Genomic DNA, 25,363 nt, shown 5'->3' with positions numbered 1-25,363 from the left:
ATTCCCCGAAATAAAATGTGGAGAAATCAAAGAATACAATTCTACGTAAATCACAGTACAGGCGAAATAGTATTCGAACGAGAATCTCGCGAGAACCGACTTTCGAACCCGAAGGAAAGATTATTCGAAACTGCGGAGAGATCACTGCAAGGTAAAGTTCAACAATCCTCGGCAACAAGCGATATTTTTCGGATTAATTAATCACCGCGAATTTGTCCGGGGTGCAGGATCCGACTAGCATGATCATAAATTTTCACGCGTGAATGATAGTGAAACGGGATAATTATCGGTAAACACGTGCGCTTTATTGATTGATCAGAAGCTGAGGCTGTTAATCGCACAGATGATACGCGCGCGTCGAGCAATGTTTGTTTGGTCGAAACGGAGCGCGCGAAACGAAACGAAACGAAATGAAAGAAGAACGAAGAGAGAAAAAGGCGAAACGATCGATTCAGATTAATCGCTGGGAATCCTATTAAAGTCGACAGGAAGGGAAGAAGCGTCAAACTAGGTTTATCGACGGTTTTTTTTTTTTCCACCCCTCCCGCCTGGGAAAATATATTTGTATAGTTATATATCGATCTAATTTCAGGCTGCAGCGACTTTCATCTCCGCTGCCGAGGGATATTCAATCACCTGGCTGGAAGCGGTGACTTCCTTTGCTCAAACTAAATAGCAAACACTTTTCACAACTCGCGCAAAGCCAAATTACCTTCCGTTCCAACTGTCTCTGAATATTTCATGCCGAAACCGGGGATAAGATAAGATGAGAAAACGAACCGCGACGCGTCCGATATATTGTCAATTAATAGAAGCTCTTTGATAATTAACATCCTTCTGGATCGTCTATCGCGGCGGAAATTTGAAATTCGCTGCAGGATTGGTTAATCGAGACGAATATCAAAGTTCGCGGCTCCCTTAATTAGTCGACGACGTCTCAAATTAATTTCTTATTGTTTGATTGCTTTACAATTGTTCGAGTCGAAGGCAGAAACATAAATGCGAATTTCAAAGTAGCAATTTAATAAATTTCGTAATTCCGGCCCGTTGTTAGTAGTAGAAATTATTGCACAATTTGCAGTAAGGACATTTTATCGTATCAATTATTAGACACGTTAAACGATACTGCGAATAATGTAAAATAACGGCTTGAACGTGCAGGGAATACCGTGAAAATAAATGGAAAATATGAAATGAAACTTTCCCGTGCGAAACGCTATTTTCGAAAAAAAAAGTTCATTGTAAATATTTGTCCGACGGATATATTGCACTTGCAGAATCGCGTTGCAAACTAATTTTCATTTACGTTTTTAACAATATTGACGGGAGAAAAAATGGAAAGTTTTCACGACCCATTAACGACCCATTTTATTTTCAACAGTGCGCTATCGTCAACGCTATATTTTTGATCGTGTTAATCATCGAAATCATCGATTCATCGGGAAACGATCAAACGCAGCTGAAATTTCCCAAGGAATAACGCCATTGTCTAATCGATTTCTACCTTCTCTACTTTTCCTACGGACGATTTGAGGAAAAAAGTCACGGGCAAATTGAAATAATTCGCGAGGCATTAATTTATGCAATATATGCCGTTTCGCCGAAAGCTACAACAATTTATTTGATTTATGCGTATGCATAATTCATGTCGTCGAAGATCGGAGCGAGAACGGCGAAAACGACTTCTCATCGAAAATCCATTTTTCGCTGCTAATCTATATCTTCGCAGTTACATCGGAATTGAAAACTGTTAATCGATAATCGATGAGTCTCCATTAAGCAACGCGCGTGTACCAATGTTCGGAGAAAAGAGAGGGAAGAGGAAAAGAAAGGGAAGAGAACGAGAAGGAAAGGGAAATAAAGAAAAGCGGATCGTAACTGCGTAGAAACAAGGACTCGAGGTTGCAAACTGTTCGAAATTCGTAGGACGAAGAGACAACAAACGAAACAAGGGACAAACAGGAGAGGAAAAAAGTCGGCGGAGGATTGTTCGTGGATTTTCAAGCTGATGTAAAGCCCCGCTCCGTTACTCGTATCATTCGAAAAAGCAATAAATTCGGAACGAATTACCTGCAGTGCCGTACGAGCGCGATCGTTGCCTGATTCGTTGGTTCAATTGTTCAGAATGATTCCGTCACGTGTGTATGGGTGTTGTCCAGCGTGTCCATGGCGTTACTTGCCAAATCCCCAGAATAACAATTTAATCCGTTGATCAATATTTCGTGGGAAGGTTTAACGTGTCAACAATAATCTTTGCATACGCGGCTATTAATTACCCGTTAGATCGGAGAAACGCATTGTAATTAACAGCGATACGTTTTCATTATACGTTGCCTGAGTAATTAAAATGTTTGTAAAAACGCAGAACACGTTGATTTTTCTGTTTTTTTTTTTCACTGGAGAGAGGCCGATTTGAATTTAATTAACGCACAGTCGAAAAATAATTTCAACGGGCGTTCGATTTTTTTGTCGCGACGTCCGATGCAATTTCCAAACGTGTGTTCCAACAAACGGGATATAGGTCAACATTTTCCCGGATAGTAATTAATTAAAAGCGACACTAAAGGGCATTTATTTTGCACGAAGCATGAAGCACCGAACTACCTGAACTTCGTACCGCCGATGAATTATTTCAAAACAGGCAGGCAATAAAACGAATGGAAAGAACGAAAGGCGGAACTGAAATTTGAACGTTCTTCTTGGACGAGTTCAAACTAGGCCGCAATGCGTGGGAGCTTCTCGCAATATTAACACTGCTTTCGAAGAAAATGAATATACATGGCGAACGAGCGCTTTGATGTTACTTCGGAAAGTCTGGCACACTGATCTGCAAAATGAAAGTCATAATCGCCCCGAAGAAGCGATCATATAGACAGTTGAATTTGATACTCGATAGTCGAAATATTTTATATCAATTACACATATGTAAGTATCTACATTACTATCACGTATCCATTGCCTGTCAGCCAATAAATATTGGGAAAACGAAGAAGTTAGATAAGTTCCAAGGTTAACTTGAACGACTGTCGAAACCAATCTACCGGTCGAGTCCTGTGTCGCCACCTACAACGAAAACTAGACAGAACAAAACTCTCGGATCGTCGCTGCAAATTGTTCCAAATAAAACACGCAATAGTGAAACTTCTTGACCTTAATATTCCCGAGAGTTCTGACCGATTTTAATTTGACTTGCTCGACAAGCGGTTCGCGGTTTATGGCTTTATATCATTAAACTACACATTCGCCGAAATTTCCGACTTGTCAGGCTCTTCTCACGTTTTCGGCCGGAGATCTTCACTCCGTTCCATTTTCATTATCTCCCGTCCGTTTCACATTGGTCGCACACACGGCTACGACATGCGCCACGAAAACTCGTTTGACCCGACGCCCAAACACCGCGCAGCCACCATCTGCACCGATGACGGGAAAGGGTAGGGGGAGAAAAAAATAAATACTTGTATCGTTCTCGCTCGCATCCGGACGAAAACGTGACGTGCGCGCAGATAAGACGTAGAGACGGCTAGAGATTCGGGTCTACGATATTTCTCGTGTTTGACTAGCGCAAAATGAAGCATGGAATATTGAGGGTTGAGCGCTGTTGAACGAGAGATGAAAGGGGATCTCCAAAGTACACGCTCTTTTCAAAGATGGAAAATTACCGAAAAAAAGACTTTTACCCCGAGAATGAAACGCGATATAATGGAGTCCTAGCCACAGTGGAATTATCCAAGCTGATGCAGACAGAGACCCCTCCGCGATATTGATCTTCGTGCATTGACAAAAGAAAGGAAACGTAAATAGGATGAAAATAGAAATTTTTACGTTAGATAATTCTTTACGTTAAAAATCTTACAGAGTAAATCAACATTCTTATGACCAAACGAGGCTATAATAGATCTAGAACAGAGTATTTTGCTACTAAAAATTTTGAAATCAGAAAATTACTACTCATCAACAAAATAAAAATAAATATACTCTTTACTCAATAGTTTCTACGTTAGAAATCTTACAAAGATCAAAATTTTTATGACCAAACGAGGCTATAGTATGATAGATCTAACAAAGTATTTTATTACTAAGAACTTTGAAATTCAAATGTTACTACTTTTTCACTAATTAATACAGTGAATGTGGAAAAAAGTTGAAATAGAAATAGAAATATTTTTAAGGTCATACCTGAATAAATGTGACCGTAGTCAATTTACAACGCCATTATTCTGCGGATTGTGCTCGGTTGTAGTTTAGAACGCTATGGCCATGCTTTACAATAAATTTTTTTTATTTAGTAAGGTCAAGAGAATCGAATGCACAGATGTCGCGTGTTGCATGAAATTCGGTTTACTTCGTTATGCATAAAAACAATTGCACGATGAAGGACTGTTTATTAAAAATTTCTTAATGCGTTCTGCTTGTACTAATTCTTTGTTTATTTTTCTCAATTATTTACGCGGTTACCGTAAAATGTAACAGAAAGAAAATTGAGGTAATTTATATTTTGAACGCTGCAACTAGGTTCCTAACTAGATTAGGTCCCTTATAACATGGGACCTAAATATTATGCTTTTGTCAAGTCGAACAGCCTTTAATCTTCAAACATCCCTTTCGACATAAATGAATATCAATTTAGATGAAAATCAATATCAAAAGCGATGCAGCGATCTCAACAGCATTCGTAAATGAATTCACTTCAATTGGGTGTCTTTATCTGGTTTATATACTTGCTCTCGGGGACGAGCCCTTGGCGAAAGAGGTATCTCTCTCTCTAGTATTTGAAAAGATTCCAATTAGCATGACCTATTGTAACCCTGCTCACAAAAATTGTCTCGCTATTTTATCGTCAAATATTCCATGCAATTCTAACATCTAATCCTTCTTCGTTCAGAATTTGACTCTAAATATGTATTGTAAAAAAAAAAAAATCGCTTTCAGTAGTATAGATAAAGCATATGTCGAACCACTTCTTCTAACAGTTATTCCTAACAAAATTTATATATTGTCTGTTAGAATTAATAATTACAGCTTTCAAGACTAACGAAGATGCTACAAATAAGAATTATGGAAATATTAAATACGAATGTATCGTTTCCTCTTCTTCTTTTTTTCTTTTTCAATGATTTGGACTCAAAAACATAACGTGTCACTACAAGTGCGAATCGCTGTACTCTTTTCAGAATGCTCAGGAGATAATTGGGTATTGAAGCGAAGGTGTCAGTGGTTCTGCAAGTTACTGCCACCGCAATTTTTTCCCAGTGAAATGGAGATAAATGGGACAGACAGCAGCCTAAACGGCACTGAAGCTAATCGCACCACTTCTCCGGTCTTCATTATTAGCACGCGTTACATGACACAATGGTGAGTATGTTCATAATCTTGCAGCATGTACAGGCAATTCTCACTTGATATCGCCAACTACGAATTTTTATATGTAAACATACATATAAAGTTAAGCCGATCGAAGGTTACGAAGGAACTGGTCACAAAATCGGTCGGAAAGTCGACGTCACGCTGACTTTAAAAACAAATCGCCGCCTCTTTGCTTCAGATATCACGAAGAATAAAATAGAAACAGAGACGGACTACAGGAAACCGATACATCATATACTAAATCCAGATATGATAGAATACACAGACTAGCTAGTAAATTTCTCGATTGATTGATGTTTTATAATACTTTCAGGTTACAAAGAAATAATAACCCTTACTGCATCACTTTCTCTGAGAAAACATATATATATGATTGTGAAATAGTTAATATTTTAATATTTTGAAAACTAGGACAGGTGAAAGTCAGATAAAGTTACTTGAAAATTACTGCTCTTTCGAGCCTCGGATTTTTGTTTGAATATCAAGTTGCAACTACTTGTAGAGTGTACAAAGTTCAGTGGAAACGGTATAATTAATAGAGTTTAACGTGAACACACGTTGCGAAAGGAATTAGGTTTGAAAAGCTAAAGAACATTTTCAACTTTCTAGTGGGAATTTAAATGTCATTTACTTGGAGAAATTCGGTTATATTATGAACGAACTTCGAATGTAATATTCATGCAGCGATACGATGCCAATATTTATTTCCTCTGCTGTTTGATTTATTGCTTGTTGCAAGAGAAGTTGAAATTTGTGTCAATTCAACATATCTACGCGACAGTCACGATCGTAATCCCCATAATACCCAAGTGTCGTAGTAGCACGAACGAATTCTGAGAAATATTCATCTTGAAATAAACTATAGATAAACCTAGTTTTCTTTGCTCATCTAAAGTTACCATTCGTCCCGTAAACTGTTCGTTTATACTGACCATTTCTTATCCCCCGTGTTGTTTTGTTTCTCAACCAATTTTCCCATAAAAACATAAGCGTGTACAATGAGAATAAAAAGAAAAAATGTGAAAATAACGTACGTACAATTTTAAAAGCTCGAAGAAATTTTCTTTACGCAAATTAGTTATCTATTTTCTCTTTCTTGCAATTGTGATAATATTCGAGACATAGAGCAACATATACAACTATCATAATCGGTTGTAGTGGGAAACTTCTTGCACCAAGTAAGTACCCGCGACGTGTATTTATGGAATAATCACCTTCGGTGAATTACTTCGCTCACTGGCAAGTATTCAGGCAGTGCTTGGCACACGCGAAATTTTCGAACTGTTTCGCTTAAGGATATGAAGTTACGAAGCAATTTAGCAAGAGGTACGAGGCATTTATAAATCCGTACTGTAACGGGTACGAAAGAAATGTTGACCTACATTTTCCTTAACATTAAGTCGCCCGATTAACACTTCAACAAACGGTTTCTCGATTGAAAAAAAAATCCCTTGTTTCAACAATATTTCTGAATCTGACACTCCATTTGTCAATGTACGAATTTCCAGCGAATAATTAATACAATTAAGTACGAGTGCCTTTTCCTTTCTCACGCAATAATTCCTTTCATCGTCTCTTTTCGAACATTTCAAATGAAATTAACCTTCTCCTCCGGAGAAAGTTCCTCTTTAAAAATCTTTTCAACTTTGTCGCGCTTCTTTGGATTGGTTTTTAACTCTATTAAAGTTTAAGTTTTTTTTTTTTTTTTAGAAAAATTGAATGTCTCGACGTTCTTTTTAACTATCCGGGTGAGAACGAGACGCGAATATTTCCACGTCGTATTCAGAATTAGTTGCAAGAAATACATTCGTAGTTCTGCATGACTTACTTGGATACAACTGTCAGCAAAAACGATGATTGGACAAATGTGATCGGCGCAAAGTGAAACGTAAAACACGACGTTGCGTTTGAATATTTTATGTTTGTACGGTCAGTATGAGCGTGAAATGGTTTTTCGAATTTCGAAGTGACCGCGTTGGTCGTAATCTATCGGTCGTTGCTTCCGCAAATGCTCATTATCGAAGAGTAATAGCATCATGTGGTTGCTCTCGTACAGCCGATATTGGTTATCTGCGGGCGTGCTTAGGAAACACCAAGGTTGCAGGAAATGAACTTTCGCGGGACACCAAAACGAAGACAAAAATTTCTTGAGGGTTTCTCGTTCCTTTTCGAGACACCATTGTTCTTCTGGCCGCGCTTAATGAGCACCGCTGCTTATACCGGTAAATGGGGTGTGTTCGTTTGTGTTTTCGTTGTTGTTAAAAGACCTCGAGGACGATGCATCCTTTCTGATATGAAAGTAATGTATCTCGCTGGAAATGCGTACCATCGCTGAACACAGCCCCGCGCGCGCATATTTCGAAATAAGAACTTAAAATTTTCTACTGCAAACGAGAATTCCCAGTTTTTTTTCTCTTTCTTCTATCAAATACTCGATCACCGTTTCTAATTTCGACAACCTTTCCGTTATAAAATTTAATGAGTAATAAACTTATTAAAGTCTATAGTCTCGAATGTACATAATCCTCCGATAGTTTATCTTCTTTTTTTCTTTTTTAAATTTTTTAACGATGTTATAAAGTACCGTTTCGAAGAAGAGTAAAATCGATCCTTCAAAGAAATGCTCGATATAATCAATTTCCGTTGAACTTCCAATCACTAGCCGCCTTAACAAATTTACCCTATAATTGTATACACCATCTTGCGCAGGGCTGCAACAGACACTTCCTAACTCCATCACTTTATCATAAAATAATTCATTTACACAGCGACTCATTTGAAGGTAAACCAATTCTTCCCCCACCCTCTTTGCCCTCCCTCTTTTGTTTCTTCAACGAAGAAGTTGTTCAAAAATAAACGTCATAAAGCATGTAAATTTGATCACCACGAGAGCAACAGCATCGCATCGAGAGAGCCACGAATGTTATTAAACCGAATGTTATTACGATTTGTCGTATCGCGTTGCTTAAAGCATGCGGCAGATGCCAATGAACGACACCTTTTTTCCCTGTATGTCCGTTTTCTTTGCGACTTGCAATAATATTACAACAGCTACGTCGAATATCAAAATTCCCCGTATAAATATACATACGGGGTGAGCAAGTTTAAAATTTTACACCAGAGATTCGCTTTGTCAGTTGGCTGTGGTCCGATAGGACACATATACGGGTGAATTGCAAACAGATACCTACAACGAACGTTCGTTTCAAAGGACGGCCTCTGCGTTTTCCGATAATGCAAGCGGTGTACCTGTGAAAGGCAATTACTATCCAGAACAATTTCTTTTAAAGGGGATGCTTGGCCAGAATATTTTCTCCTTTTTTCTCCCGCCCGTCGTCTCTAATAAATAATCGATACTAAGAGCAAGAAATAGATTAGCTTTCAAAGTTGCTCGTGTAAAATTATTCTCTCTCTCTCTCTCTCTCTCTCTCTCTCTCTCTCTCTCTCTCTCCTCCAATCTATACGGAATATATAATCATGTATGTACAACATGTATCGAAGAGAATTCCAAAATATATACACGTAGGTACACCGCGTTTTCACGTCGGAACGAATGAAATACTATTTTTAATCAGCCTTTTATTCCCTTGACCGAGATAGCTTAAACATATTGAAACTTTTCCGGGGCGAGTATTTCAAATGGAAGATTGCATTTCAATTAATATAAACGAAATAAACGAAATCGAATTCCACCGACTTGGGAACACAACCGTGGCGTTTGAGTCGTGCCGATTTATTCGACTTATTGTGCGTATAAATACGAGGTATAATGTATTTTGGAAACAATCACAGCGGAAAAATGTGTCGGATAGGCTCACGCGCCGAATAATATTTCTACTCGTTCCTTTATGAAATTCAGCGCAAAAACATTATAGAAATTTTCTAATGGAATGTGAATTTAAGGGATTTGACGTTTCTCTTTAAGCAACATGGGGATTATTACTATATATATACTTCTCCACAAAATTAAGGGCCGATCAAATTATTTCGGAAGAATTGTCGAGTTTGAATCTGTTGGATGAAAAACGTTGCGCAACACTGTGACTGTGCTTGCTTTAAAGAGTGAAGTCTCCACTTTCACGTGCTTAAACCTGTTTGTTTCGAAGACCCCATTCTGTTATAGAAAATATTGGAAAACTGAACTCTCTTTTTTCTCTTCAAAATTTTACAGATTCAAACGATTCTAAGGAGTTTAAAAAATTTTCTTTCAAATTAATAACAATTTTAATCGATCAAAAGTTATTCTATGATTTTTTTTTCCTTTTCCGGTTTCGTTGCATTTCGAATGAAAGACTAACACCATCCAAACGTCTGGCTGAAGAACAACAATTGGAGAGGCTTCTGTAATTCTCTGAAATTGTAAAAACTCTTTACAATCGAGCACAAGCACGATATTGTACGACGTTTTTTACAAAAGTTTAAAAATCGACAATTCTTTTGAAATAATTTAGTGACCTTAAATTTCGCGAAAAAGTATAGATTTTCATGGAAAGTCCCAAAGTGAAATTCTTTTTTCTCTTGCAATAGAACAGTAGAACAGTAGATTCTGTATTATTCAGACACAGTAGTAGCAATTAGTGCAATTGTCGTTGTGGGAATTTCCTAAATGAGAATTATTATTATATTATACATAGTGCCTCAATATTTCCAATACACATGGAATAAAGACTCAACTGTTGTAATATATCGTCAACTTTAATAAAACTAGCTTAATTTCTTCTTTCTTTTTATCCATGTGAATAAAATCTATTTTCATTTGCAATCAACTAACTCCAATCTTGATTCGATAATTATGACACTAAAAGCCAGTCTCGGATGTATTTTCACAAATTCGTCACGTGATTTCGTTATTCGAGTACGCCCGTATGTAACAGCGACGTGTTTATTTCCGGTCAGCAATTCAAATAATACCAATTTCTTTTCACCTCAGCAATTAAAACAGAAATTACAAATTACGAATTACAGTTGCACTGCGTACAACGCAGAGTTGTAAACAAGTTTCCATGGCTGTATAAATATAGAGAAACCAATTCTGTGGAATTACATGCATACGTGATAAATCATAATTTGCGTTTAAAGTTCCATTTGATTTTCAATAGCGAAAGCATTAGAGACGGAGGAAACTAGAGATACCGATGAATCCTTGCTAATCCGCAACTGATTTTCCCTAGATTATTCCTGTACTAACTGTTATACGCGGCGGGATGAAGCAAACGTGTATTCCGTTCTAATTAGCTTTATAATTAAGTTTGCTGAATTTCGTTCGTACTGGAACACATATAAAAAAAAAAGCTCTTCTTCTTCTTCTAATTTAACGCGTTTCTTCTAATCTGTAACGAATCTTCAATAGAGAGAAACTACTAAGAACTTAAAGAGTTTGTAAATTAAAAGATAGTAGATTCCATTATTTAATTGATAAAGCGCGAAATATATATATTTGCTGCTGATAAATTGTACGAAACAATGACTCGTGTTTTTTCATGCATTAATTTTATCAGGTGTCGTAAAAATGTGTTCACAATCCCATTACACTGATTTTACAAGCAAGGTCCTAGGAAAATGTTAACCTATCTGATTCGCTGATGTCAAATATGCAAATTTTCACTTGTGTACGATTACTGCTGAATCCTTCTGAATCTACAATTCTGCCACGCTTATATCTCTAACGTCGATTGCTTTTTAATGCTCTATTATTAGCAATAAATCAGCTGTTTGCATGATGCTTAAGAGCGTAAGATTTAATCTGCATACGAGAATGTTTTTCGAGGCCTCGGAGCGTGTTCTGGTTAATGGAACGAGATTTATCGATCAGGCTAATTGAAAATTGATTTGCACCACTGCTGAACAGTTATTTAGGAAGCAGAAATCAAGTCGACGCTAGTATTTCGGGAGACGTTGAAATTGATTCCTCGACCGAGGAAGGAAATTAGCGTTCGAAATGAAAGTGTTTCAGCGCGTTAAGTTGTCAGTCATGTGGCCCAAGTAGAAAAAGTAGAAAAGAACAGACAAACGAGCTCCGCGTGACTTAAAAGATACAAAGAAAGCCTGGACGAACGGAGATAGTCACCTCGTTTCTTCACAGAGATAAACTGCATCTATTTTTAAAACTTTTATCCTTACTTGTGTGACGAAAAGTGGATTCTGGTTCAATGGTCTGCTAAACATTGAAAACACGTGCCAAAACCACTGTCTCATCTACGAAAGATAACAGCAGCCGCTCGTCATCTGCAGAATTTATCGATTACCGTTTCTTGCAACTTTGCTCTGCAACTACCAGACCACAGTATAACATCTATACGGAAGTAATAAAAATTTACAAATACCTGCTGAACAAACTAATTCTTATAGTTGATAGAGGCCAGGAAATATATATATATATCTCAAGGATTAGAGATTTCAGGAATTGGAATGTTATAAAATTTTGTTACATTGCCTTTTTTCAATACCTAGAGTAGCGTTCAAAAAATAATGCTCCAAGTATTCTTTTCATTCTTAAATTCCAGAATTTCTATTTTCTATCATAAATTTGTCAATCCGGCGAAGAATCCACGATGTTTCATAGTAAATTTGCCAAATTTGCACCTTTTGGAGATCTGAAAACGAAAGATTTCAATTCCTTGCGAGAAACGTTCGTTTCTCCGATACAAGTCTCAGAACTGTAGCGGTGGGCGGTTGAAGCGTTAAAAATGAGCAAGAATCCAGTGGAGCCGGCTGTGTGAAGAGAAAGAAATGTTTCGAGCACGAGTAGGGCAATGGGGGAAAGTAGGCGTGACAGTGAGCTGGCATCGAACAAAACTAATCTGGGGCAAATTGCACCCTTGACCTAGCCACGCTAATTCGCGTATCCCGTGGAGCCGGGGCTATATGAACGAGTCGGTGAGTTTCGGTTGATGGGACTCAGTTGTTTGAGTGCGCGGGTACATGCTCGTGCCGGCGTAGTAATTTCGTAAAAAGAAGAATCCGTGTCGTGCAACAGGAAGGCACGCGAGCTAAGTTCCAAACTATCCGCTATCGGCCGATCGGACACGCGATACTGACGAAAAATATCGAATTTTTGCGTGAATCTGTATCGATGAAACGTGCGCTCGAATGAACGTGTGCCGAAACGCTCTCGATAAGAATTTACGCTATCGATCGCGCCTGTTCTTTTTTTTCTACCTTTGGCCAGCCGAGTAACAAAACAATAACAACCGTGAAACAGAAATACTGTATCGGAGGAACTATCGAAATTTATTTTTCAGAAAGTTTTGTATATACTTCCGGTTGTCGATAATTATTTTGTAAGAGTATTATTTCTTTTTTTTTTTCAGGAATTATGGACAGTATGGTATGACGACTTTGGAATATTTATAAAACTGATTATTTGTATAATCGGCATTGAAATATTAATAATTTCTAAGAATAATTAAGCAATAGCTTATATGGATTCTACTAAAGTTAAATATAAATCGATAATTATTACTGATAACAATACGTTAATATATTACAACCAAGTAATAATTCATTGCGTTCGAAAGATTATTGCTTCTTTCATATTAATGCCCGGTGACATATTGAATTATAATTCAATTGAGCTTTGAATTTTATACAACTCTTCTTTCCTTAATCATGATGCAATAGGTGATAATATGCAAACATGCATGAAGAATAGACATATTTACATATTTTTCCATATTTTTCGTACATAAATGTCCAACTATCACTTTCACCTATTATTCGATGTCAATATCGATAGGAAACACCGATAGGAAATAGAAATCGTATTATCGAATATGTATTACCATGTGTCGCCAATGTCGCGTAACAGTTTGACAATTTTATTCACGTACGATTGCAGCCAAATACAACGAAGTAGGTATAAAAGTAACATGTAACGCATATGTATACATGCCTTTCAACAAAAATATGCAAACGATATTTTGCATACCGCGTATATGCATGTCAGAATATGCAGTTGCTCGACCATCCGCAGTCTATTCATAATTTACAACAGTCGACAAAAGATTTGCAAGAAATTTAAAATACTAATATTCTTATATTCTGTATATTTGATAACTCGAGCTGTGTATTCGTTAACTTCGATAATTCAACATCTTTGAACGAGCAATCCTACTTGCATTAATTCTTGCGATCGAACTTTTTTTCACAGAATTTAAACATCCAATTGCAAGTGAGTATTGTACGTATTAACAAACGAGTGTTCTAGCGTGGCTTGTAAATAACCACATCTCGAGTAATTTAACATTACAAAGACTCGAGATCTCAGGATTTATATAGGGTAATGACGATGTCTTCGTCCCATCGCATTGAAATCCTTTCTCCAATAAAATTCTAAACTAATAGGATGGGCCAAGTTCTTTCATTCTCGTCATGTACAAAAGACGCAGTTGAATACTGGGTATTCAAGTATTACCATCTTTTGCAGATAGTATCGTTCGGTATGGCTGCGTCGTTTCTTTCATGGCTTATTGAAATACGATAAAACCAAATAGGTGTCCTTTGATGCGTATCATTTTCTGTTATCGTGAAAATGGGCGTGAGCTTTTCACCGTGGGCTTTGCCTCCAGTATTTAGGATATGAATATGCAGATAAGCTCGACCTGCCACGTCGACAGAAATTTTCGCATCGTAACGAAAGTTTTGCCATTTCGAAATAATCTATACGCGAACCGTGAATCAAAAATGTCATTGGTGACACAATACTCGATTGACGACGTACTTATCAAAGTTTATTTAACTTCATCCTGCTGGGTGTGAGTAATTCATCCGTTTGAAATTATCGTCATGGAAACATCTCTTTCATTCTACGAATATAAAAAAAAAAGAGAAAAGAAAGAGAGAGAAAAGAAAAAAAATAAAGTCGATACCTTTCTCAAATTACAAAAACAATTTGTCCAGCAATCAAACTGGAAAAAATATATGTTGCTGCAGTTTGAAACGTCAACACACGAAATAGTTTACTTTGTTACAAAATATTCCCGGTGAATATGCACCTGATACGATACACGTACGCGCGAATATATCCTATATTTGTCACTGCACGGTGAATACATACCGTATTCTTACGCTCGAACGCTCGTTTTCTGGAACGTATTCAGCGAAACATCTTTTTTTATCACTGCGCGAGAGATCCATTATGCCAGATCGTCAGATTTTTCCGTGCCCATTTCCCACCTCTTACATACTAATTCTCTCTCCAAACATTCTCCCATAAGTCCATTATCAGCAGTTCCTTTTTTTCCTAGCTTTATCAACAATCTCGTTAGTCACTCGATATTCCAGATTCTCTGATGATTCGTCGAAACGAACGGTAACCTAAATTTAAACGAAATTTTTAATTGCACGCGAAATTATTGGACGTACGCTGACGTACGAGCTACGCTTGCTCTCTACTGACTGAATAAAATCTTGTTTCAGCAATAATGGATTTCTCCCTTGTTTTGCGAAAAAAAAAAAAAAAAGAATGGAAGTGACCGAGATTTGTGATTTTCATACGGGTTTTTTTTTTTTGCGTTTCACGCGTTTCGTTAAAGAGGTACAAGGTTAAAATATACAATATGCCGAGAACCCGATACGTTTGTTTATCGTTCGTGAAATCGTCGTTCAAGTTGTCACGAACTTGTGAAAATCTTTGCAATTCCAATGATCTGCATGCCATCTGCATGCGACTGGCAACATGTAACGTATAATATGATTTTCCTATTACTGAAACGTGTGTGTTTCTCATGAAACTCATTTCACCTTCCTACGCGTAATTAAACTTCGCGTAACATAATACAGCGGAAGGCGTTCGGTTTACGTGGCAGGCTAAAAACGTGTAGTTATAAAAATTGAAATAACAGATTTTGAAATCTGACGGAGTAAGGAAAAACTAGGAGGAAAAAAAGACACGTCAACTCGGCTTGTTAAACAATCGATATTGCGAATTTTAAAAATTAAATTTTCAAAGCTCTGACTCTGTTTTCACCCGTTCAGCTTCCACGCTGACGCACGAAGAGAATTATAACGTTCGAAAAATAAATGTTAGATATTTAGACTTTAGTCGAAAGGTGAAATGCGCAACAATTTTATTCAAAAGATATTATATCGCGTTGAAAAATAGTCTTTCCGCAGTTTAACGATCCTAACTATCCTAACCATCCTAATTTTTTTTAGCAGACAAATAAATGAAATATTTTGTAATTTCATCAATTAATAATTCCAAATTCTTCGACTTGCTGCATCTTTATTTCAAATTTACGCTTGGATACAGTTTTCAAATCAAACCGCAGTAGAATGATTATTTTCATCAATTAATAATTCTTCACTTCTTCGACTTGGCATATCCAGACTTCTCTAACAAATCCGTGTAACGTAATTCAGCTCCGAGAGCAATAACTGTTCGAAATCAAAGGACAGAACTGTTTTCAAAGTCCAGACCACCGCCGGCTGGTATTCCAAAGAATTCTACAACGTAGCTGCATCGCCGCAACCGGGTTTAAACCGATAAATGTCGGCCGGCGAGAGCGTCAGCTTACAAGCGTAAGTGACTCGCTTCCGAATTGGGTATCGGCGAACGAACGAACGAACGAACGAACGAACGCACGGATGCGGGTGAAAAAAAAATGCAGCTGATGAAGCGGCGTAAACAGACCCATCAGCTATTTGACTCGCGAGCCTCGTTCAAAAATTGAAACGGCTCCGGCCTCCGGTGTTTGAATGAATTGCGCTTGGCTGTCCGACGAGAGAAATCTGCCATTGTTCCGCTCGCATTTGCTCATGTGAATTCCGTGCTTTACGCTCTCGGTGACAATGCATATGCTCGGCAACCAAACATCCAGCAGAACACAGTTTACATGATAGCAAAGCCACTACTGTGCATTATCTCGGCGTGTTAATCAGTTGCAGCCGCGTTTCACCATCGACTCGAAGGGCGGAGGTGGCGCAACGGGAGAGTGGGAGGAGGGGGGAGGGGGAGGTGGGATCGCGGAGGATTATTTATTATATTTTAATTACTTCTGCACGGTCGCGTCTCGCGTACGGTTTGTGCATTCCTTTTAATCGGGCGTTTAAAACGCGTTGACCGATTTGCAAAGTTCGATTCAATGTGGTTTAAACGAGTGAAATAATGCGTCGGGAAAGTAAAACGTGACGGTGGATGTTCTTTAAACAGTGATAGCGTTATGCTTTTGTTCTTTTATATATATATATATGTGAGCAATATTTTATACGATACATACATACGTACGAGTACGTACTCGTACGTGGCGTTGTCCGATTCGCGCGTCGAATTGTTACAAAAATATAGAATAATCCAACAAGACAAGTTGGCGCAGTGCGTGCAATTTATTTGTTATTATATTTTCGAAGGTAAAGAGAACTCTGCTTCACGTCGAAAATAATTTCAAGCTGCAAGCTCCGTGTATGCTAAAATATGTTTCAGTGGCTTCGCTTTAGCGTGAAATTGATAGAAACCATGAAATTCGCGAGTTTCTAATCAAATTTTCCCCGTTCCTTTAAATAAAATATTCCCTCAAACAGGCGGAAAATATATGCCCGTGCATTCGAGAACGAATGAGTGTTCCGCTTATTTCTGATACATACATATTTCGTTTATTTGTCTCGGATTCGTGCGGATCCGATTTTAGCAGAATTTTAGTTGAACGATTGTCGCTTTATCAAAAAAAAAAGAGATTCGATCAATTATGCGATTGAAAGCAATAAACGTAGATTTTCGCCCGTTTCAAATGGAATTGAAAATGAAATCAAATAGATATGCATTTATATCTCAACGATAACGATTTTTCTGGCTCAAGTTTGAGTATTGTTCAACATTAAATTCTATGTCTTTTTACCTAATTAATTTATTTAATAATTAAATTGAACAGGGAAAAAATAAATTTACTTTCGGAAATAAAAAAAAAAAACATTATTGAAACACGAATTAAATACATTTATTTACAAAATACACGTACCTGTTTTTAAAATGTCACAATAGTTTAAACATTCGATGTTTTCCTTGAATATTGGAAACGAGGAACGAATAAAGTTTAAAAATAAAAGCAGCTAGCGAATTTTTACGAACTATTACTTTACAACTCTAGAATAAATGTTTGACGTCGTTTCTAGACTGTGTAGCTCACATATCGTAAATAAACAAATTTTTAATTGAAATATTTATATCCCTTCGAACGTAAAATTTCGACACGGCTAATATAAAATGCTATTACGTTACGAATTATTTAAATGCACGTTGATATTGATGATATCACTAATACTCTTAACATATTCTATTCATATTTCTTTGATTTTACGAACAGCATTACGTACAGAGGAAAATCTAGAATGATTTCATTGACTCGTACGAATGTATCGGTACGCCACACATGCATACGAAGATAAAGTGAAGAAAAATAAGCACAGCACTGGAAACTGCGGTAGGCACATTGTGATGACATGGAGGATATTGATTTTCGAATTTTCATTGCACCGTGCAGAGAATAGAGGCAAAAATGCATTTTCTATGTTGAACCGAAGCGTATTGCTTTCAAATTGCGTACTCCCCGGCTGAGGTTTGGTATATGTAGCCGCACATATGTACAGCACGCGTGTAAATATTTAATTTTCCTACAATACAGGGAAACCTATAACGTCAATTTTTCTATGTCGAACGCGAAATATGATTTTGACAGAAAAATTTTTATGCGTCTCTCTTTCACGCTCGACATGATGTAATACGGTAATTAAGATTTTTAATTAACTTCGTTCTATTTTGCACACATGCAACGAACGTTTTGATTTAAATAAACAAGATTATTTACATGAAATTGAGGCTTTAGAAATTGAGCTACGAATAATTTTCAGCACGTTGCGAATGTTATCAATCATCTTGTTTTTCGATATGATGTATTAATAGATATCCATTCACGTTAAATCAGTAAATTTAACAAGATTTAATAACATAGATTGCTTCAAGTAGAACGTTTCGTCTATAGTCAGACAGGTTTACTCTATCTACTTGGGTACAACAATTTTATTTATTTTCGTTTTATGAAATAGAAACACTGGGGCAAACTAATTTTCCGATGACTCGTTGAAAGATTGTTTGTTATTCTTTTTTTTCTTCTTTTAAAAATTGAATCCATCAATATCAAATAAAATACTATACTTTTTTATTCAAATTGGAATTAAATACATATCTCTAAATAAAAAATACATTCACACCGAAAGATTGTATCATTCATTGCCAATGAAGAAGTCACACACAAATTAATTGACTGATTAATTAATTAATTTTGAAGGATACATGTTCTTGGTACCAACGAGGATTGTATAAGACATAAGATAGGAAACAGACATATTGTAAATTTCTCTGAGGAATTCAATGACAATAATCAGATCAAGAAGCTGCTGAGTAGCGAGTTTCATAGTGCACACATATGCATTTACGTATAATATACTCATATCCGAACAGAGAATTAAACGAATAGAAAAGCTTAAAGAGTTTGCAGAATCCCTAGATCTGTTACTAAGAATTTTCAAAGAAGTATATTTTGCTGGGTCTGTACAAAACCATAAAACAACGAAAGATTGATGTCTCAAGATAATAATATCATTGTTCTAAGCCTTAAGCTAAGGAAAGTAAAATTCTCCCTCATCGATTAAACGATAAAATTGATTTCGTGACTGATTATAAATATAGGATATTCACACGTCATAAAGATATACTTTACTCGCCAACCAAATTATTTTTTAAAAGACTTTTAATGCATCGATCATTTTTATCAAGCGTAATAACTTTTTTCAAGCACGATTATTTTTATTTTCATTTCGCGAATGACATATTTCGCGTTTGAAATGATCCGCATTCATCCGAAATGACCAGTCGTATTTGATTATTCTTTGTTCTTTTCTTTGGTTTTTCTATTGATCTTCTCCTCTGTGGTATGCATATAGAAAAATGCATACCCTGTGTCAATTAATTAATTACAAGAAGATTCTCTGTTCTACAAAACATAATCAGGAAGAAGTAAATGAAATGTAAGTTCTTTCAAACACAATAATAGTATTAAATATATATATCTCAGATATGCCTACTGAAATTTCGTTCTCCGAAAACGGATATTTGCCAAAAAGTTTCCCATCGTGATTCTTGCAATAAGTCATTTCCGTCCATTCGAACTGTCAGCAACGTCATTTGTCTCCTCGATTACACGTTGAGTGTGACGTTGGCATAATAGGTACAATGGATACAATAGGCATAATAGGTATAATTTTAGGTAATGATTTACAAGTCTACTGTGATTTTATATCAGATGCTTCGTATGCAAAATCTGTAATCATATTAAAGAGCGTACCAACATTGAAAACATATGTACGTTCTGTGTTTCTTATTAATATTTTTCAACATTATGAACATCACCACGATATCTAAAGGAATCATTTTCCCAATAAACAAACAAATTTGTACAAAAATACCACGTGTGCAAACGTTGATCGAATTCATATTTGAGATGATAATTTTGTAGCATGTATATCAATCGTTCATACGCTCGACGGTATCTTTAAACACATAACAATCACGGCAAACATGTTCCATCAGGAGGACTAACGTATTGAGAAGATCAATCACGTTGAAAAGTCGGAACTTATGCCTACATACAGAATGCCCACTATTCTCAGATCTTTTTTCACTCGATTCTCTCCCGATCAAGTTGCAGAACCGCGTGCCTCTTCGTGTCGCGTCAACGATGATAAATCAACTTGAATTTCGGTTCTGTTGCTGTCACGGGATGCAATCAAGACACGAAAGCGAATCAATCTTTTCAGGTAAAGCGCTAGATAACCAACGATATTGCCTTGAATGCTTTTTATCGACTATCATCACGACCTAAATCATACACCACGATTGTTTCTAACTGTTTTTAGCACCCGGCTCTTGCCTCGGCGCAAATTGCATATTTATCGATTTCACGGAGAACTCAAATTTACGTGCACGACGTAAATTTCTTCACATCGACATTGGAAACTTCTGATCCACCGTCGCTTTCTGAGAAACGAAATTGCAAACGAAATTGTCTTACTCTTTCTCTTTCTCTTTGCGTGCGAACTTTGTTCCGAGCTTTTACAAGTTAGATAAAATTGAACATTTGTTGTTTAATGTGCATCGTAACTGCCGTGTGTTCCTGTCGTTTCGTAAGTTTTTATCGCGTACGAGGCAATTATAGAAACAATGAAAAGCATCCAACAGATACACGCGAAATTACTCTAAGCAGACTCGCTACAAATTGCGCGCGCATTGGGCAATTATGTTCGACTTCACTCGTGTTAAAAGTAACTATATTTCCCGTGATACGAATCAAAGACGATTTTCTAAAATATACTAAAGCTTTAAAATATAAGACGGTCTTTAGTATATTTAAAATAGTACATTTAGTATATTTAAAATATACTAAAGCTCGAGTATTAGAATTTTCAACAAACTTTTGACTTTAACAATTTTTCGTAAAAACTGACGTAGACGAACCGTAGATCGTGTTAAAAGGGAGCAAAGAACTCCTGTAGAAAAATCAACATACGTTTCGACTACAGGAAATAACAAAAAATGTGTGAAGGTGAAATACAAATAAAGCTGCAATATAGAAACGAAAAAAAGGTAAAATTATGAATTTCGTTAAATAAAGCTACAACCCGCCGGAGAAAGAAAATTATGGGCTAAGTGTCTCAAGAAAAAAATTTTCATAATTCGTGGTGTATAATTAACAGGATCAGGGTAATCATATTTGGAGAGCTCTTTAGGTTTTGTATGGAAGAAAAATGTCGAGTATCTGTGTGTAGGAAAAGGCCGAAGCAGACGGATATAACGACGTAAAACGAAATAGAGGACAACAATGGCTAGATTACAATAAAAACGCGAAACTCTCTGAGGCTTGTGATTCGCTTCTTTTTTCGTTTTCCTTTTTTCCCGCTTTTTCCCTCTCTCTCCCCCTCCCCATTCTGCAGTCTGTATGATCCGTATTGCCCACTTAGCTTCTGTTTATTTTCCGCGAGTTGGAAATTCGAGTGCTTAACGACACGTAACACTTTTGTGAAAAATATCCGCGTACCAAAACTGGATACTCTACATTTCTCTCCCTTCGCCGTTCCCTTCGTTCGTCGCGTGGTACAATAGTTATAATAATTGTTGCACGATCGAGTAAATCGAAATTCTAGCCAAAAGTATACTTCGAAGAAACTGAAAGAGATGAAAGATCGATCGCAAACGAAGACAAGCCCCAAGAAGTGAATACGAATAGCATTTAAGGTAACATTAGTCTTTCGGGATAACTCAACACCGTCATCGTTCGTTCCGGTTTCGCAGAATTTCAAACCGGTTTCTATCAGAACTGTCAAAACGTCGATGACATTTTGATGTAAAACATGTACAAAGGCGGCGTCGCGTAATTACTGGAAATTGATACGCACACTCGCGTACACGTGACGTATAGGGGAGCGATGATGTATGTATATACATAGATCGTTTCATCTGAGCGATGACAACGTAATGTCCCCTATCAGCAATGTCTACGCATGTCACTTAATTATGAGCCAGTCTTTGTCTTCCGATGAAACTGAGATGAAGCATGCGACGCACAGCGACTCAGAGAGTGATAGAATGTTAGGAATATTGGGGCGAAGGCGTTGCATTAAACGTAGCCTGATTATCATGCGTCGAGAGGCAGCAGAAATCACTGGCACACGTATAACGTGCATTCGCCATGTAAAACGAAATGAAACGAGAGACATGGCAAGTTTCGCGCGTAAAACGCGGATTGAATGAACGCGTAATCAATTTTCACGGTGGACTGCAGTCTGAATGTGTCACCAAACGAATATATTAAGTATCATTAAATTATCAAATGGGGTTGTCGAATGAACGAATGAAACAGATTGAAATTGGATTTCCACGTTGAGTGAAATAATTATTCCGTCGATTAGTATCAATCTGATGCTCGACTAGATTAATTGTATAAGTAGAACGACATAGTTAGGCGAAGAATTTATTTACGGTGTTTTCGAAAATTTCAGAGTTGCTTCGACAGACTTTAGACACGAAAAGAGAAAGGAAAAAAATATGATCGAACGTTCGAACTTTTACATATTTCGAATTCAGAGGTACGACTGGTGGAGTAAGATAATAAGAGAGCAAGATAGATCGGTGTTTAATTCAATAGTGGTTGAATAAATAAGTAATAAATCAAGAATACAATCAGTTTCGTAGCGGAGTTGTGGATTACGACTTCTGCTTTGAGGGGAGGGTACAGCAGCAGCAGGAGCCTTGGCTTTTGTCCGACGATAAAACTTTAAATCCATAAAAAGCACTAAAAATTACTTGCTGAATTGTTCCTAAGAGACTCCTGAATTTATGATATTCGACGTTCGATTAACGAGCCAAGCGAGCGAAGAAAAGCGAAAATTATAAAACGATGAATATTCATTCGTTCAGAATAAACCCGTAATTTTGATCACAAATTAGTTAACGTACAAGTTGAGGAATCAATAATATTGCAAGTCGCATTAGAAATATATAATTATTTCTATTACGGTATTTTCTTTGTTAACATATACATAATGAAATGTTAACAACGATTACGAACTTTAATTTTCTTCTGATAGTAGAAAAGAAAAATTCCATAAATTCTATAAATTTTCTGGTAAATTAATACTAGAAAAATTGTCTGTATAAAAGATTATCTATGTAAATCTGTTAGAAAATGAGCGTTAAAATTGCGTCGCCATTGTATTCGTTAACAATTTGAGTCACAAGGCGAGTATAGTTCAGGATCGACTAGATAAATAAAGGACACTATTACCAGAGTAATAGGCTAGTGATAAGAACTTTAATACCCTAGTATTACGAGTCGCGAGAGCTTGTAAAGGATGGATAATAGGCAGAACAGGCGATGGAAAATACGTGGACATTAGAAAATATTATGTTTCTAACTAAGGATATTTTACTTTCAGCCTTGGACCCATTTTTTTACCTGTACGAACAATATTTAAAATCACGCACACAGTTATCTCGCTATTCAGCGTGCTGATCGATTGAAATGGATTCAACTTCAACTTTTAATCCTTACGACAGAAAGGAAAAGTTAATGAAAAAACGGATTACACGCTTTTTACAAATTTATGTAAAATAATTATAAACTCTTATTCTTCCTCGTGAATATCAGTGAATATCATTTAAGTTTCAGTAATATCATAGAATTATTTTCATATGAAAATGACTGATCTAGTAATCAATTGATCTGATTCTAATCTACCCAAAGTATATTATAACATTGTGAAAAGATCGGTGCTCGAATAAACTTCGCAGAAACAAACCATCTAATTCTACTCTACCTAAAATATAGTTACAATACTACGAATTAATTAATATTATAATATTATAATACTGTGAAAAAATTTAATTGATAACGTATTGCTCTTTTGTAACAACTTACAGTGAATCTAACGACCTCAATCAAAATTTGATGAAATACGGTCAAAAATGCTCGAATGAAATTCTCAGATAAAAAGAAAGTGACAAAAATTCTAGTTTTCTCGACTGCAGAAATTCACTTTTTGCGACCCGTCGAATGACACACAGTGGATATTTCTCGTAAACGAAGAGAGAGAGAGAGAGAGAGAGAGAGAGGGAATTTGTTTCATATCGGATTCAGGAATTAATCGTACGTAGGAAAAGACAGGACAGATACCTGTCGCATAATATCATCGAACAGTGATCATGCGACACAAATTACGCAACACTGGTTGGCCACGCGATGGTAACATTGGCGGGAATTTCCTCTCGACTTTCCGTCCGAGGGTCTCGTCTCGGTTGTTGGATGATTTCAGTGTCACGCCGTGGGCGATCGTACGCCAGCATAGTTATTAAACGCGTTCGTTCAATTCCCCCGAGCGATCAAGCTTCCCCTCCGTGGAGTTTGCCGCACACCACCGCCACCAGCGTGTCATCGTAACGCTGATATTTATGGAACACGGCTGCCCTCCGTCCAAGTGTAAATCCGATTTGATCTCTACCTATATTAAGCTCCCAACGAGCCCTTGAATCCGTGCAGAAGAAGCCTGAGCCGACGGGGATGTGGGCCACTCTCACCTCTGTTTTTGACAACACGTCTTCTAGAAATTCGCCACGGTCCTGTGGCTCTGCGCATTAGTCACGGTATATCGACGTTCTGATCGATCCTTCCGCGAATTCAAAACGAGCCGTGATGGGAAGTTCGTCTCGAATGAAATTTATAACATTTAAGGGAAAGAGAGAGAGAGAGAGAGAGAGAGAGAGAGAGAGAGAGAGAGTAGATAAAATTCTGAAAGGATGAGTGTTACATCGTTGGAACATTATCTGAAATTGGCAAGTTTTTGTAAAACTATTGGAAGTAATTAATAATAATAAAAAGACACGAAAGCAATGTCGTCTCGCAATTTGGATGAATTTAAAGTGTCAAGATTTTAATTAAATTTATTTCCAGCTTGTGTTTCTCGTTCGCGAGGCAAAATACAAGAAGGGGACGGAACAATTAAAAACTAGCGAGCAGTAATTAAAAAACAGTACGACTGAGAAAAAATGGAAGTACGAAGAGAGAAGAGAAGTTAAAGATACCTGCGATTGATAATTTTTATCGACAAATGAGAAGAACTGGAACTACGAAGGAGCCATGAAACAATTAAGCCCACTATTTATTAGAATGCAGATGATTAAATATCAAGACAATTGTTATACGTTGAAATTTGTGATATAACGGAGGTGCTTGTTGCTCAGTCGTAATGGCCGAAAGTTTCTTATTAAGAAACCTGGGAAGAAGTTACCGAATTCTCTCGACAAGTGATGAACCTAGCCTTAGTGCCAATCCTTCTGGACGCAGCAACGTCCAATCTCGGCAAAATTTCTGCTAACTTCGACTTTCATCTCTAGACCTTCGCACGCCGAATTTCATTTGCGCAGAGAGAGAGAGAGAGAGAGAGAGAGAGAGAGAGA

The 25,363-nt window shown here is 36.9% G+C and overlaps 1 protein-coding gene across 2 annotated transcripts in view; it reads left to right on the top strand.

Annotated features, from left to right (window-relative positions):
- The window catches only part of LOC122535100 (muscarinic acetylcholine receptor M3), a 47,092-nt gene that overhangs the window by 7,364 nt on the left and 14,365 nt on the right, over positions 1–25,363 (top strand). For both annotated transcript variants that reach the window (XM_043666323.1, XM_043666322.1), the window contains exon 2: positions 5,172–5,352. In XM_043666323.1, coding sequence (XP_043522258.1) covers positions 5,255–5,352 — 98 coding nt within the window. In that variant the 5' untranslated portion in view covers positions 5,172–5,254. The remainder of the gene's footprint in view (positions 1–5,171; positions 5,353–25,363) is intronic.

Source organism: Frieseomelitta varia, unplaced genomic scaffold (assembly GCF_011392965.1).
Source record: "Frieseomelitta varia isolate USP_RPSP 00005682 unplaced genomic scaffold, Fvar_1.2 scaffold_67, whole genome shotgun sequence".
In the NCBI taxonomy this organism is placed as follows: domain Eukaryota; kingdom Metazoa; phylum Arthropoda; class Insecta; order Hymenoptera; family Apidae; genus Frieseomelitta; species Frieseomelitta varia.
Note: the sequence above shows the minus strand (reverse complement) of the source record. Positions and strands in the feature narration are given on the sequence as shown.